This window comes from Staurois parvus, unplaced genomic scaffold (genome assembly GCF_062004578.1).
Source record: "Staurois parvus isolate SC_StPar_1 unplaced genomic scaffold, SC_StPar_1.0 ptg000232l, whole genome shotgun sequence".
Classification (NCBI taxonomy): domain Eukaryota; kingdom Metazoa; phylum Chordata; class Amphibia; order Anura; family Ranidae; genus Staurois; species Staurois parvus.
In genome coordinates this window covers 6,682,768-6,699,263 of record NW_028318028.1, presented here as the reverse complement: position 1 = coordinate 6,699,263, position 16,496 = coordinate 6,682,768, and the positions used below count along the sequence as shown (strand labels likewise).

General features: G+C 45.0%; 1 protein-coding gene across 1 annotated transcript in view; it reads left to right on the top strand.

The window, feature by feature from the left end:
* The window catches only part of LOC149460308 (uncharacterized), a 34,941-nt gene extending 28,284 nt beyond the window's left edge, over nucleotides 1-6,657 (top strand). Inside the window, exon 9 of the mRNA XM_089679826.1 lies at nucleotides 4,696-6,657. Within this exon, the coding sequence (XP_089535952.1) occupies nucleotides 4,696-5,294 (599 nt within the window). The 3' untranslated portion in view covers nucleotides 5,295-6,657. The remainder of the gene's footprint in view (nucleotides 1-4,695) is intronic.
* Nucleotides 6,658-16,496: the final 9,839 nt, after the last annotated feature.

The window sequence follows — 16,496 nt, the reverse complement described above, 5'->3', positions numbered from 1 at the left end:
GTAATGTACAGAGTGGGGCTGATGTCATCATATCAGCAGTGCTCTCTGATTCACTGAAGACCACCCAGCCTGGAGAAGATGTAAAGAGGACCATATGGCATCACAATACTGATCCACTACTACACCTAGAAGACTGAGGATATACTGTGAGTGCAGGGTGTCGTGGACACCCCATTACCACAGTATCCTATGTTTACCATATAATGTGCAGAGTGGGGCTAATGTCATATTAGCACTGCTCTCTAAATCACTAAAGACCACCCAGCCTGGAGCAGAGGTGAAGAGGACCATATGGCATCACACTAATGATCCACTACTACACCCAGAAGACAAGTCATAATGTAAGTGCAGGGAATTATGGACCCCACATTCATTTAGTAATGGAGCAGAGCAAAGGGCTGATATAATCATTTCAGCACTGCTCTCTGAATAACGGAAGATAACCCATTCTAGTGTAGAGGTGAAGGAGCCCCTACTGCATCACATGATTGGCCTTAAGACTTTGGAAGAGGTAAGTAAATAATCGAACGAAAAACAAAAGCAGCATAACATATAGCAGGAGCCCGCAGGGGAGAGAGGAAAAGCCTTATACAGTTGTGGCCAAAATTATTCAACCCCCAATGCTGTAAAGGGGTTTAGGGACTATAGTGTACATTTGGAATTGTATTCAGAATCAAATCCTACAAGGACGTTGTAACTACCCAAATGCAACTAAAATGACATCAATTGTTTATGTAATACAGTAGTAAATGGTTCTTATGTGGTTTCTTCATTGCCACAATTATTCAACCCCTTAAAGACTACCACTCTGAAGAACAGAGGTTCATACAGGTGCTTTCCATCAGGTATTGAAAACACCTGTGGATGTCACCGAGCAGCAATCAAGCATAATAAGCACCAATTAGGCAGCTTTAAAATGACTGTGATACTCAGCTCCTTCTAGACATTTACTGGTGTGGTTACAAACATGGTGAAGGCAAGAGAATGGTCCAGGAAGACAAGAGAAGAGGTGATTTCTCTTCACAGGAAGGGCAATGGCTATAAGAAGATTGCAAAGATGTTAAACATACCAAGAGACACCTTAGGAAGCATCATTCGCAAATTCAAGGCAAAGGGCACTGTTGAAACGCTACCTGGTCGTGGCAGAAAGAAGATGCTGACTTCGACTGCTGTGCGCTACCTGAAGCGTAGAGTGGAGAGAAGTCCCCGTGTGACTGCTGAGGAACTGAGAAAAGATTTGTCAGATGTGGGTACAGAAGTTTCAGCCCAGACAATAAGACGCACACTGCGTAATGAAGGCCTCCGTGCCAGAACTCCCAGGCGTACCCCCTTGCTGTCTCCAAAGAATAAGAAGAGTCGACTGCAGTATGCCAAAAGCCATGTGGACAAACCACAAAAGTTGTGGGATAGTGTTCTGTGGACTGATGAAACAAAATTAGAACTGTTTGGGCCCATGGATCAACGCTATGTTTGGAGGAGGAAGAACAAGGCTTATGATGAAAAGAACACCTTGCCTACTGTGAAGCATGGTGGAGGGTCAATCATGCTTTGGGGCTGTTTTGCTTCTGCAGGTACAGGGAAGCTTCAGCGTGTGCAAGGTACCATGAATTCTCTTCAGTACCAGGAGATATTGGATGGAAACGTGATGCAGTCCGTCACACACCTGAGGCTTGGGAGACGTTGGACCTTTCAACAGGACAATGATCCCAAGCATACCTCCAAGTCCACTAGAGCATGGTTGCAGAGGAAAGGCTGGAACATTTTGGAGTGGCCATCGCAGTCACCAGACTTAAATCCGATTGAGAACCTCTGGTGGGACTTAAAGAAAGCAGTTGCAGTGCGCAAGCCTAAGAATGTGACTGAACTGGAGGCCTTTGCCCATGAAGAATGGGCGAAGATACCCGTAGATCGCTGCAAGACACTTGTGTCAAGCTATGCTTCACGTTTAAAAGCTGTTATAACTGTAAAAGGATGCTGTACTAAGTACTAAGATTGAATGTCACTTGGGGGTTGAATAAAACTGATAATGCTGTGAGCACAGAAAAGACATTTGTGGTTATTTCATTATAACTGTTATGTTATATTTGTCTGACCTACAAGTGCCTCTTTAATGTAAATGTAAGCAAGATGACTGAATGATCAAAAGCAATGTCAAACTGGCCAAAACACTCAATTTCAGTGGGGGTTGAATAATTTTGGCCACAACTGTAGATGGAGGAGGACCACAAGCTCAGGTACAGGCTTTGAAGTAAATGTCTCTTTTCTCATTGTAGAAAAGTGAAAGGTTCTCGTAAAAACCCATCCTAACCACTGATATGCATATTGAGGGGTACGCTTGTAGGACTGTAGAAGGAATGTTAGTTTATGAGCTGTACGGAAGGAGGCACTGATTACATTTCTGCAAAATGCTGCTTGCACAGGGTATCCACCTACAGACGGTCCTATTTATTCCTGTTGGAAATGCACGTGAATCACATGGATCCTCCCAGTATGGAATAACAAGTAGACCGTGCATGTTGTAACATAGGGAATCCATAGCCCTGTGTGGGCTATGACTCCAGCAACCTATATAGCTTAAAGAAACAAGAAAAATAGAAAATAAAAATCCCACTTGATGGTAGTGCTAGTATAGAAACATAGACATTTGCATAAAAAAAATAAGTATATAAAAGTAAGACTTATATACTAATATTGAACAGCTGCCACTGAAAAGTGCAATCACCACACTTATATAGTCACTTTTATTTTTAAATCAACTTATATAGCTTACCTGGCTCTTAGCGGCTGAATAAGTGGAAGGAGAGCAACACCAAGGTAAGTATCTCTATGGAGGTACATATCAAACTGAACCTGTTGATTTGCCTTGTGTGGTAATGAACAGGTTCAACTTAAAATGGTTGTAAACTCTTATATATACCCAGTGGAGTTACTTGGCCTACAGAGATGGAACAAATCCTCATACATAAGTTGTACCTGTTTATCCATAGCTATCTTTCCCCTACATCCATTCAAAGTGCAGAATTTACAAAGGATCTCTCAGCTCTGAAATGCGGAGGGCGAGGAGCTGAAGTTACATCTGTGAGGAGAGCTCTGAAAGCTGACTGGAGGAAAGGGACTTCCCTTCCTTCACACAGGAACAGAGCTGAGACTGTCAATCATAGGCTGTGCCATCCTTGTCTCCAATTTTCTCTTGGTGTCAAGAAAACTTGTCAGAAATTACTCCTGCTGTTAGCAGGAGAATGAGGCAATGGACAGAAATGACACTTAGTGTTCCGGTTTGAGACAAGCACACACTATAGAGCAGCAGTCACTAAATGGCGGACTGCGGTCCAAGAACAGCCCCAGTAGCACTCCCTTCTGGACCGCCACTCTGGGCACTCTGATGGGCACGTGTAATACATGTAATGTTCAGGTGCACTCTGATGGGCACAACATAGAATGTGCCCATCAGAGTGTCCCTTAACATAAAATATACCCATCAAAGTGCCCTTTAACATAAAATATACCCATCAGAGTGCCCTTTAACATAAAATATACCCATCAGAGTGCCCCTCAATATAAATGCGCTCATCAGAGTGCCCCTTAATATAAATGTGCTCATCAGAGTGCCCCTTAATATAAATGTGCTCATCAGAGTGCCCCTTAATATAAATGTGCTCATCAGAGTGCCCCTTAATATAAATGTGCTCATCAGAGTGCCCCTTAATATAAATGTGCTCATCAGAGTGCCCCTTAATATAAATGTGCTCATCAGAGTGCCCCTTAATATAAATGTGCTCATCAGAGTGCCCCTTAATATAAATGTGCTCATCAGAGTGCTCCCTTAACATAAAATATGCCCAAAAGAGTGCCCCCTTAACATAAATGTGCCCATCAGAATGCTCCCTTAACATAAAATCTGCCCAAAAGAGTGCCCCCTTAACATAAAATGTGCCCATCAGAATGCTCCCTTAACATAAAATATGCCCATCAGAGTGCCCCTTAACATAAAATATGCCCATCAGCGTGCCCCCTTAACATAAATGTGCCCATCGCAGTGCCTCCTATTTTATGGGGCACTCTGATGGGCATCTTTTATGTTAAGGGGGCACTCTGGGTACATGTTATGTTAAGGGGGCACAAATGGGCACATACTGTGGAAAGGGGCATTCTGATGGGCACATGTGATGAAAAGGGGTACTCTGATGGGGAAATATGATGGAAAGGGGCACTTTGAGTGTAAGAGGGCACTCTGACGGGAATACCTGATGTAAGTTGGCACTGTGATGGGGATACCTGATGTAAAGGAGCACTCTGATGGGCACACCTCATGTGATGGGAATACATGATGTAAAGTTGCACTCTGATGGCGACACCTAATGTAAGGGGGCACACTGATGGGCACACTCTATTCGGACCTCGGACAGAAGAAAAATGTAGTGACCGGACCTGCTATAGAGGGATATGCTTTGTTCATATTTAACCTCTGATGTTTACCACCACTTTAAGGCCTTGTAAGAGGAGCAAGAAAATAGTCCATTGAAGAAGATTTAAGAAAGTCAGCTGGTGATTCAACCTTCGAGTCCTCATAACACTGAAATATTTATTTTCAGTGAGGGTGGCCTTTAACAATTTTAACTCCCACCATCCATGTTAAATGGACTGCTGCCTGTAGCATACATTACTACGATCTTCAACTGTCACTCTTTTCTCTAGCAGACTACAGAGATGAGGACTATTTACCGCATGAATCTAACCATAAAAGAGACACGTCATGCAATTCAAGCTCTGGAAAGACGTCTCCTTCCTGCGAGGTCTGTGGGAAAGTATTTGGCAGTAAGTCAACTCTTGAGAAACACCTACAGATACATACTGGACAGCGTCCATATCCATGCAGCGATTGTGAGAAAAGTTTCTCGTGTAGGAACCACTTGATAACTCACCAGAGAACTCATACTGGAGAGCGACCCTTTCCCTGTAACCAGTGTGAACGGAGGTTCATCAAACACCAGCACCTTGTACTTCATCAGGTAGTCCACACTGGTGAAAAGCCCTACGCATGCCCCGTGTGTGGGAAAGGCTTCACTCGGCAATCCAGCGTGGTCAAGCACTCCGGCATGCATGCAGAACAGAAGCCATTCGTGTGTAATGTGTGTGGCAAGAGTTACTGCCAATATGCCAGCCTGGTTGTTCACCAGCGGCTGCACTCAGGGGAGAAACCATTTGTCTGCAAGTACTGTGAGAAAGCCTTTACATGTAAAGCCACCATGTTGAAGCACGAAAAGTCTCACACGGGGGAAAAGCCTTTCCCCTGACCTTGGTGTCATAGGTATCTAATTGACAAGTCCAGCCTGGCTAAGCACAAGCGTTAAGTCCATTCCAGAGAGCCTAAATAGACAGCAGATGTGGACCCTAGCTAGGTATACTAGGTCCCAGTCTGCCGAAAGCTAATATTGGATTTCATGGTGGATGGGGAAGCAACCTGTTGGAGGTACTTAGAGAAGAACTCTGGGAAAAAATGTTATTGTCTTGTAACAGCTCCTTTTTGCCTAGGGGATTTCAGAGCAGAGATATACTTGCCCAATCCGCCGATCCTCCAAGTGCAAGACCAGTCCTCTTCACTCCTGCTCCCCTGCACGCTAGCGGTCTTGTGAATGGACTGGTCCTCCTGATGTCATTACACCCATAAAACCGGCTCTGGACATGAGGACTGCAGGAACAGTCCACCACTGGATGTGGGGGAGCTCGATTTTCCAGAGAAAGTAAGGATCGGGTAAGTATAGCCTTTCTGTGCACCCCTGGACAAAACAAGCAGTTGACCCATGCAATGTGGGCACAGCCAGATTGCATGGGAGAATAACAATTTTCATGGAGTTATGCTTTGAAGGTACACAACTGCAGTATCCTCCAAACCTTCCTGTCCTGGCCAAATGCCAAGCCGTTCTGACATGCAAAGCTCTGACACCTCAGGGTAGAATTGGAGCTTGTCGCTAAGCTCCGGCCTTATGTTCTTATTGGCCATTCACTATGATTAATAATCTTACTGTTCAGAGTAAATGGTGTAGATAGAGGTCCACTAGAGCCAGCAGCATTTCCTCTCATAACATTTAGAAGGCAGCAGAAAGTGTGTGTAGTTCCAACATGCAGCAGATTGTGCCTTTTATCTTCAGTGACCGTTTTTTTTTTTTTTTTTTAAAGGAAATGTTCATATTTGAACATGTTACATCTATTTTTAGGGTTGAACATGTAACATGTTTCAGCATCTGCAGCCTCCCAGCCCCCCCCCCAATACCCCATGCCTGTGACAGCTGATGTGGGATCCTCTCCCCACACCCGCTGTAACAATGTGAAAACAGCCCGGTCGTGCAGGGCTCCTCCCACAGACCATGTAATTTATTCACAGTTTCCTATGAATTAATCAGTAAGATAATTGGTGCTGAGGGGGGACACTCGTGGGGAAATAATAATAATTGAACAAATGCACCAACAATAAAATATATAAAGAACATAAAATGTATCACATACAGTCCATAGTAAAGGCACTAGCAGTAGCAGCTCCCCATAGAGCGAAGCAATGCTCTGTAGGAAATAAAAGAACACAAGGGGGCGCCAACCTAAGTGCAGTAGGTTAAATGAATTTATTAAAATGTAATAGCCAATAGCTACTCACAAAGATAGGAGAATATTAAGCAATCTAAGTTAATCCTCAGCTTGGCCAGTGGGAGGCCAATGGTGTCAGCCTGAGCCCAGGTCCCAGAGGTGGAGTAGAGTGAGAGCCATCAGCTATCAGCGGTGGAGATGCTCATGACCAGCATAGAGCGCATGGAAGTCCGGACTGGGCGTGCGACCACTGGCAGGGCGAGGACGGATCAGGTGACGCGTTTCTAAGCATCCGCTTCTTCTTTAGACCTCTCTCAAGGCTCTTCAGACCTCTCTTGAGGTCCATGCTGGTTACGGCGCTGGTGTCTAGCGTCCCCACCATTGATAGCTGACAGCTCGCACTCTACTCCACCTCTGGGATATGGGCTCAGGCTGACATCATCAGCTCCCCACTGGCCAAGTCGAGGATTAACTTTAGATGCTTACTATTCTCCTATCTTTGTAAGTAGCTATTGGCTATTACATTTTAATGATTTTAACTTCCTGCACTTAGGCTGGCTCCCCCTTGTGTTCTTTTATTTCCTGCGAATTAATGCCTACAAGTACTGTCAGCCATTGCAGCTGACAGCTTGTAGTTCTCAGTGAATTATGGGGGGCACTGGTGACTACTCAGGTAACTTCCTGTCTGTATGAAGTACGAGCAGGGGCGGACTGACCATTTGGAAACGCGGGCACTGCCCAAGGGCCCAGGGTCAGTAGGGGGCCCCATGAAATACCCCTGGTACCTTTTTCATAGGCTTTTTTTGAGTTTGGGCACGGACACAGGGGCCCCATGATCCCCTATTGCCTGGGGGCCCCATGAGTTGTTAGTCTGCCCCTGGGCATGAGCACACAGTTATACTGAGAGTCTGCAGGAGCCTGACATATCACCCACAATCTGCTAACCGAAGGTGCAATATTCTGCAGGCTCCTTGCAAAAAAATGTGCATTTATTATTTTTTTTTTCCAAAGATGAAAATAGAATCGTGTTTTTGTTATTTGGGACCCATTTTGGAGATTTCATTCATTTCCAGCCCCATAGCCAAAACGGGAAGGGAAAGGAAATCCCTTCAAAGTGAAAGGAATCCTTAGTTGTCACCAGAACTAGCACACCCATTGGAAGATTGTTTGTTCTGTTTTTTTTTTTTTTTTTGTGGTGAGAACCCAAAATTTTGGATTGTTTTTCATTTTCACTCTCAGTGATGACGGTAAACAGAGAGGGTGGCTCTCCCTAATGGGAGTGTAGTCAGCAATAATAACCTAACAGATGTTTTACTCCCTCTCCAATCTATGAAAAAACTTAAAAAAAAAAGTTTTGCTCTTTAGTTTAACAACGTCAGCTGTATACCGCTATGGACCAGAGCAATCTTTACAGATCCACTATGATACTATTTCATTGGTGAGAACTAACTTTGACATTACTTATGATAAAGTAATACACGCAATGTTTTTAGGGTAAAACTAGACTTTCATTTGACAATATTATTTTGCCAAAAAAATGTTATTCTATTCTATGGAATTTATAGACATAAATACACGGAAATGCTGTTTTCTGTTTTGTGATGGTTTAAAAAGAAATACTGTAAATAAAAAAATATAAATTTTTATCTATAACGTGTCCTGTTTACAATGACGCTAAAATGATGCTTTTGGTACAAAGCATGGCAAGTTTTTGCAAATGGGGGAAAAAAAGGGTATAAAAATAATGGAAATAAAAAAAAAAAAGCGAATATACAAGTTTTTTTAATGCAGAAGAGACTTTGCTATGTCTCATCTACAGTACATTAAAGTTATTTAGCAGCCTGTCCGCTCTGTACATCTCAGCTCGGCCAATGGAAATAGCCGTGGATCAATACCCAGAAACCTTTTGGGCTGAAGATGTCAGCAGCCGGCAGGGAGCTCCAGGGGATCAGAATGTCGGAGAATAGGTGAGTATAGTATACTTAAATAAAACCTGAAAAACTTGTAAGATTCTTAGTTATATCCAATGCAAATTGAAGGTCACACCTTTGATCCATGTTGGAATTAAATAGTAAATGTGATGAATCTGCAGGTGTCATTTACACAAGAGTGGCTGCATTTTGACAATTACTTCTGCTATGTAATACAAAGAAATTACCCGCTGTCCTTTTTAAAACCTGAAATGCATCCTAAAAATGTTTGTATATAGTTTTTTAGAATGCGTTTTCTTGCATTCAAGATCTTCAAGGGGGTAAGCCTTATGTTCCCACATCTACTTCGGACTCACTTTGTTAGTACATGCTCACTTTAATTTAATAAACAAAATCATTACTTATGTTTTTTATTGTGTAAGGAATCATTTGTTCTACACAAAACTCTGAGATTTCTTTGCAGAACATGCAAAGGGTTAGTACTTTTATATTTTACAAAGGGTTAACCCTGGAGAAAAGGATTGAGAAATCTTGTATCTCTAACCCTAGGTTCACAGCTGTGTGGGTGATGCCGCTGTGGATCTGCATGAAAATCCGTGCAGCCGCACTACCCGCACAGAGAAATGCGGACCTGCGGGCGGGTGCCATTAGTTCTAATGGCACGCTGCCCACACTGGAAGACGCAACCGTACTGGAAACCGAGGTTCCCATGTGGGCTGTGTTTCCCAGAGAAGTGCTGGGATGTCTTCCCTGTGTGTCACGGGCATGGGAGCCCATTCAAATGAATGGGCTCTCGTGCCCATGCAAAACGCGTCCAGCACAGCTGCATGTGAACCGGGGGTCATGGGCGGACTGACCATTTGGAAACTCGGGCACTGCCCGAGGGCCCGGGGTCATTAGGGGGCCCCATGAGATGCCCCTGGTACCTTTTTTCATAGGCTTTTTTGAGTTTGGGCAAGGACACGGGCCCCATAATCCCGTATTGCCCAAGGGCCCCATGAGTTGTCAGTCCGCCCCTGCCGGGGGTAAGACCCCTTTCACACAAATATTTTGATCGGGTTCACCTGTTTGATTTTCAGGCAGAACCGATCAGAAAGTCCATTCTCCTCTATGTAGTGACGAGTGTAAATGGACACCCACTTACATCCGATCTGCCAAAAACAGACGGATGGGGATTCGTTCCCCTTCCATCCAGTGGATTGCATCAGATGTACCTCCAAAAGAATCAATGCTGTGAGAGTGAATGAGTATAAACCTCGCTTGGAGGTGTACCTTTATTGCATAAAAGGATCACAATATGTGAGGTAGCCTGGGAAAGGTGGAGGACCCGTTCGCTCCTTCGATGTAATGATGTAGGGCAGAGAGAGCTCCTGTGCGCTGGTGGTGAAACACGAGACCTAGAACTGACGTCACTGCGATCTCGGAGAAAGCGGAAGGGGAAGGATCCTGCCTTGTATCGCAAGCCGATGGTCAAGGCTTGTAACCTAGACAACGCGTTTCGCCTTTAATCAGCTGTTCCGTAGGATGGATTTCTGGAGATGACTGGTCACTGCTAAGGACCAATGTTGCAGGTGTTGGTCTTCTTCTTCGAATCTATCATATTTCTATCGTATTCCCAAATAACCTGCAACAGATGGCAGTCGGGTGTAAATAGACAGGTGGTCCATTTACATCCGACCACCAATAGAGGAGAGCAGACTATGTCTGCTCTGCATAAGTGGAGCGGACATGGACCTGTCATCCGCCCGCTCAGCAGGAATCAGCAGACAGATCTCCTGACTGGTCCCGCTGTAGGTCTCCAAAGCACTGTCCTTGGCTGTGCTGGTGGTTCCCAGTACTTCCCGGTCGGTGTGGATCCTTAGGGCAGGTGGGAGTGATGCCAGATCAAGGTAGAGCGGCAGTAGGCGGGTCACGCAATTGGAACATGCATGCTCCTTCATCAGGCCATGTGGATCCACACCAACCAGGAAGTACTGGGAACCACCAGCACAGCCAAGAACAGCGCATTGGAGACCTGCCTGCAGTGGGACTGGCTGGGAGTTGCACAGCAGTTGACACCAGTTTGACAAGCGCTCATTTGACTGCTATTATTGTGAGTTGCCATTTTGGGGAAATAAAATTATTTGTTTTTATTGCTGCACTTAGATGGGGCTACTTCTCTCCTTTTTATGGTTCACACAGAGTCTCTTCTAGCTCTTTTTGAATCGGCTGCCACTGAGTCAAGCATTGTTGGATTATCCCCTATTACAAAAGCAGTCACATTATGATAAAAACAGGAGCACTACGTCTAGTTAATAGCCGCTGTTCAGCTAAATTACAAAGTTTTTTTGAATAACATAATTTTTCCCTAAACACTAACCTGGAAACACCCCAGGATTTAGTCAAATAAAAGTTTGTTCCTGGAATGATTATTGGTTCAAGTCCTGAGATGAGCATATGCTTATCTTCGACGCGTTTCACAAGCTTGCCTGCCTGCTTCATAAGGGAACTGTATTATATCATTAGAATAACTGTAAAACAGTGGTCTCCAAACTGTGGCCATTTGCTAGCTATTATCTAGCCATTGGGGCACTATTCCTTCCACTGATACCAACAGAGGGACATAATTCCCCCAAATGACACTCTGATAGCGGTGATGGGGCACTATTTTTCCCACTGACACCAATGATGGGGCACTGTTCCTCCCACTGATACCAATGATGGGGCACTATTCCTCCCATTGACGCCAATGATAGGGCACTATTCCTACCATTAATAGCAGTGATGGAGCACTATTCCTCCCACCGATGCCAATGATAGGGCACTATTCCTCCCACTGACACCAATTATGGGGCACTATTTCTCCTACTGCCACCAATGATAGGGCACTATTCCTCCCACTGACGCCAATGATAGGGCACTATTCCTCCCACTGGCACCAATGATAGGGCACTATTTCTCCCACTGACACCAATTATGGGGCACTATTTCTCCCACTGACACCAATTATGGGGCACTATTTCTCCTACTGCCACCAATGATAGGGCATTATTCCTCCCACTGACGCCAATGATAGGGCACTATTTCTTCCACTGACACCAATGATGGGGCACTATTCCTCCCACTGATAGCAGAGAAGGGAGACTATTCCTCTCACTGACATCAATGATAGGGCACTATTCCTCTCACTGATGGCAGTGATGGGGCACTATTCCTGCCACTGACACCAATGATGGGGCACTATTCCTGCCACTGACACCAATGATGGGGCACTATTCCTCCCACTGATGGCAGTGATGGGCCACTATTTTTCCCACTGACACCAGTGATGGGGCACTATTCCTCCCACTGATAGCAGTGAAGGGACACTATTCCTCCCACTGACATCAATGATGGGGCACTATTCCTCCCACTGACACCAATGATGGGGCACTATTCCTCCCACTGACACCAATGATGGGGCACTATTCCTCCAACTAATACCAATGATGGGGCACTATTCCTCCCACTGACACCAATGATGGGGCACTATTCCTCCCACTGACACCAATGATGGGGCACTATTCCTCCCACTGATAGCAGTGAAGGGACGCTATTTCTCCCACTGGCATCAATGATGGGGCACTATTTCTCCCACTGACACATATGATGGGACAGTAAACTGGTCCTTTATTTGGAAAGTTTGGAGACCTCTCCTGTAAAATATCATATGTAGATATGTGTTGCAAAGGGGAGGCATGGAGGAAAAAAACATAAACTCAGCTCCTGCCAAATAAATGTAAAAACAGAAAGGAATGAAACCCTCATCACATCTCCAACCCGACTGCACAAGGCGAGGAGGGGAGAGAGACTAAGATCACTATAGGGTCCCAGTCATCAGAGAGAGCCTGACAATGTGACTTTTGGTCACTCATGTGCCACTGAAGATCATGTATGAGATCACCAGGATTGATTTAGTATAAATTCCAAAATGTTCGGACAGCCACATTCCAAATGTATCCATGTGGAACTCCTTCCCCCCACCAGCAAAAGAGAGGGAGGCATCTTGTGCCTGACTGGCAGATTTAATCCAGCAACAAGACACTGGGGGGCATGCGATAAGTCACCACGTTTCTCATATCAGCACTTAATCATGACTCCGCAGTTGAGAGAGACGCCTCACTGAAATAGCTGACATAGCTCGAAATGCGTTGACTTTTCTCAGACCCCATGCTGGCTTGTTTGGGGGAATTCTGCCCCACAGCAACTGTCACTTTTGTAATGTATGCAGCTGTGCATGATAGACAAGTGCGGTTCTTCTCGTTCCAAACTGAATTTTAGACACGTTGTTTCGTTATTCAGAGATTCGGATGTATCAGAATTTCGAATGATAAAAAGAACTAATTAAGTAGAATCCGAAATAACGAAATGAAATTTGGCCAAAATGCAATTCAAAAACAACTTCGAAAACAAAATTGAATAAACATTTGAAATCCAATTTAAAGCGGAGCTCCACCCAAAAGGGGAAGTTCCGCTTAAGGACTGGTCCCCCGCTCCCCATTAAGGATTGGCACCTTTGGGGAGCAGGTACCTAAAATTGACAAGTACCCGCTCCCACTTCCTCTGCGATTGCCTAGGTGACTGGAAGGGGAAGTTGTCCTCCCTCCCCGTAGTCTTCTGGAACACGTGACAGGTCCAAGAAGACTACGGGACCATTCACAAGGTGCAGCACTTCTCAGGCATGCGCAGTGAGCGGTGAAGTTGCAAGCTGTCACAGCCGGGTGCCCACACTGAAGATGCCAGCGTCAGGAAAACAGGGCGGCCGGTGAAACGGGCTTGGGGGGGGGGAGAAAATGCAGGACCGAGGGACACGTGAGTGGCTGTTTTTTAGAAGTCAGCAGCTACAGTTTTTGCAGCTGCTGACTTTTATTTTTTTTATTTCAAATCTACCAGTTTATGGCCAGCTTAACTTTTCAAATTTGGTCAAATTTTTTTCAATGTGGTCAAATTTATTTTCAATTTGGTCAAAATCTTTTTGATTTTGAATTCAACTACCATCTCTATGCTGATGACACGCAAATCTATCTCTCCACCCCTCGCCTCACCCCTTCAGTCTCCGCCTGAATCACTAGGCTTCTGAACAACATATTGGACTGGATGTCACTCCACTTCCTCAAACTAAACCTTTCCAAAACCGAGTTCCTAGTTGCCCCCCCCCCCCCCGACTTCTTCATCACGACCAACAACGCCACCATCAGCCCCACTCCGCAAGCCAGAGTACTAGGTGTCATTTTAGACTCCAATCTGTCTTTCCAGCCCCAGGTCCAATCGCTGACAAATTCATGTAGACTCCACCTCCGCAACATCTCCAAAATACGTCCGTTCCTAACCCCGGAAACTACTTAGCAACTCATTCACTCCCTTATTATATCACGACTTGACTACTGTAACTCCCTTCTCACTGGCCAGCCTCACCACAGTCTATCCTGAACTCAGCGGCCAGACTCATCCACCTTACTAACCGCTCCGTATCCGCCACCCCCCTCTTCTGCCAATCCCTCCACTGGCTTCCGATTGCCCAACGCATAAAATTCAAATTTACTAACATTGATGTACAAAGCTGTTCATAACACTGCCCCAAACTACATCACCGACCTGATATCCATCTACCACCCAACACATACTCTCCGTTCCTCACAAGACCTCCTACTCTCTAGTTCCCTGGTCTCCTCCTCCCATGCCTGTCTCCAGGACTTCTCCAGGGCTTCCACCATCCTCTGGAATTCACTACCCCAATCCATCAGACTGCCACCTACCCTCCTCACCTTTAGGCGCACCCTGAAAACCCATCTCTTCAGGGAAGCCTACTCTGCCCTCACCTAATTGCCAATCTCCTCCACTCTTCCTACCACTCCATCCCCCACAGCTATTTCCTCCTGTACCACTATCCCCTCCCTCCTAGATTGTAAGCTCCAAGGAGCAGGGCCCTCGAACCCCTCGTGTATTATTGTATTGTTACTGTACTGTCTCGTGTACTGTCTCCCATTGTCATTTACAGCACTGAGCAAACTGTTGGTGCTATATAAATCCTGTATAATAATAATTTTATTGAATCAATTTCGAAATCTGTTGAACCAATTTTGAATGTGAATGACTTTTTTTTTAATTTGGTTGAAATGTTTTCATATTGAATTCGATTACAAATTACGGAAACGAATTCCGAAAAATTGAATGAATTTACCAAATCCAACTACATGGAATTTGTTAGATTTCGAAAAATGTTTTTGTTTGCATGTTTAGTGCAGGACTGCACTTGCATAGCCTTGACATTCATCCACATATATCTGTGAATGAATGGGCTACATGTCCTGTGTGCCGCCATGCCAAACAGATGTGCATTTCTCAATGGAATAGGAGTATGCTTCTTGCTGCACTCGCCGCTCTTTGACACTTCCTTTAGCTCTCTAAGGCTAGGTTTAGATGTGTGGCAAATTTGCTGCATCTCTGAAAAGCGATCTGCGTATAGATTGCTCTTCAAAGGCGTTTGACAGGCATAAGGGTTGTGATATTACTCCTCCTCACTGCCTGTTTTCACCCTGTACCTCCATCACAATGGCACTGCAAGGTCGTGCATTGCTTTCCTATTTGCTTGAATGTATGGTGTTCTGCGACAGTATTGGAAAAGAAAAGGTTCCCAATCGCAGGTCTAAAAACAGCCCCAAGGGCAGTACCTCCATTTAATATATTCAAGCAAAAGCCCACAATGGCATGCAATGCAAGTAATTGCGGCCAGGGGCGGACTGACAACTCATGGGGCCCCTGTGTCCTTGCCCAAACTCAAAAAAGCCTATGAAAAAGGTACCAGGGGCATCTCATGGGGCTCCCTACTGACCCCGGGCCCTTGGGCAGGGCCCGAGTTTCCAAATGGTCAGTCCCGCCCCTGGTTGCGGCACTTTGGTGAGGCTTTTATAGAGTTAAAACAAGTGCTTGAGAAGGTGTCATATTGCCTCCTCACTGCCTGTCAAATGCCTCTAAAAAGCAATCCAAACGCAGATCACTTTGTGGAGGCATAGAAGTTGAGATGCAAATCTAAGCTTAGCCTGACTGACCCCAGGTTCACACCTAAGCAGGGGCGGACTGACAACTCATGAAGCCCCCGGGCAATAGGGGATCATGGGGCCCCTGTGTCCTCGCCCACACCCAAAAAAGCCTATGAAAAAGCCAATGAAAGGTACCAGGGGCATCTCATGGGGCCCTCTACTGACCCCGGGCCCTCGGGCGGTGCCCGAGTGCTCGAATGGTCAGTCCAGCCCTGCACCTAAGTGTTTTCCACAGCATTCTGCAGAAACGCAGTACAGCCCATTTAATATGATTTCCTATGGGACATGTTCACATCTGTGCGTTTTCACACGGTGTGTTTTTTGGAAAGGGTCAGGGACTTTTTTGAATGCAAAAAGTTGCGTTTTTGGTGCTATATATTTCAATGGAAACGCTGCAGAAAAGCAGGTAGTGCGTTTTTGCTGCGGTTTTGAGGTGTTTTGCATTTTAAATCTGCATAGCAACAAGAGAAATGAAAATATACAAAATGTATCAAAAAGTGGCAAAAACGCAGGTGCAAAATGCAATGCAAAATGCACTGTAGAAACGGGTCAAACCCAACCTGCATAGGTGTGAACCTAGACTTAACGTTTGCACCTTGGAGCTGGAGGAACAGTCGGCAGGACCCGGTGCATTGCGCCCATCCACTGAGCCCCTTTAGTACATAGTGTGGCACTTCATTTAAAGGACAGAAATGTCTCATTTAATCATTGTGTAGCTGGGGGTGAACTGATTATATATATTGTATTGGATGTTTTATACACTTAATCATTAAGTGTAAATAATTTTTTTAAATATATATATATTGTACATTCCTGTGAGTCAGATACACAGTGCTCCTCTTCTGTTATTTATTTACTTTTTTTAGATGGTCACAACAAGTTCTCTTCCTACCAAACATCTACAATGTAACCCTGCAGAGATCTCACC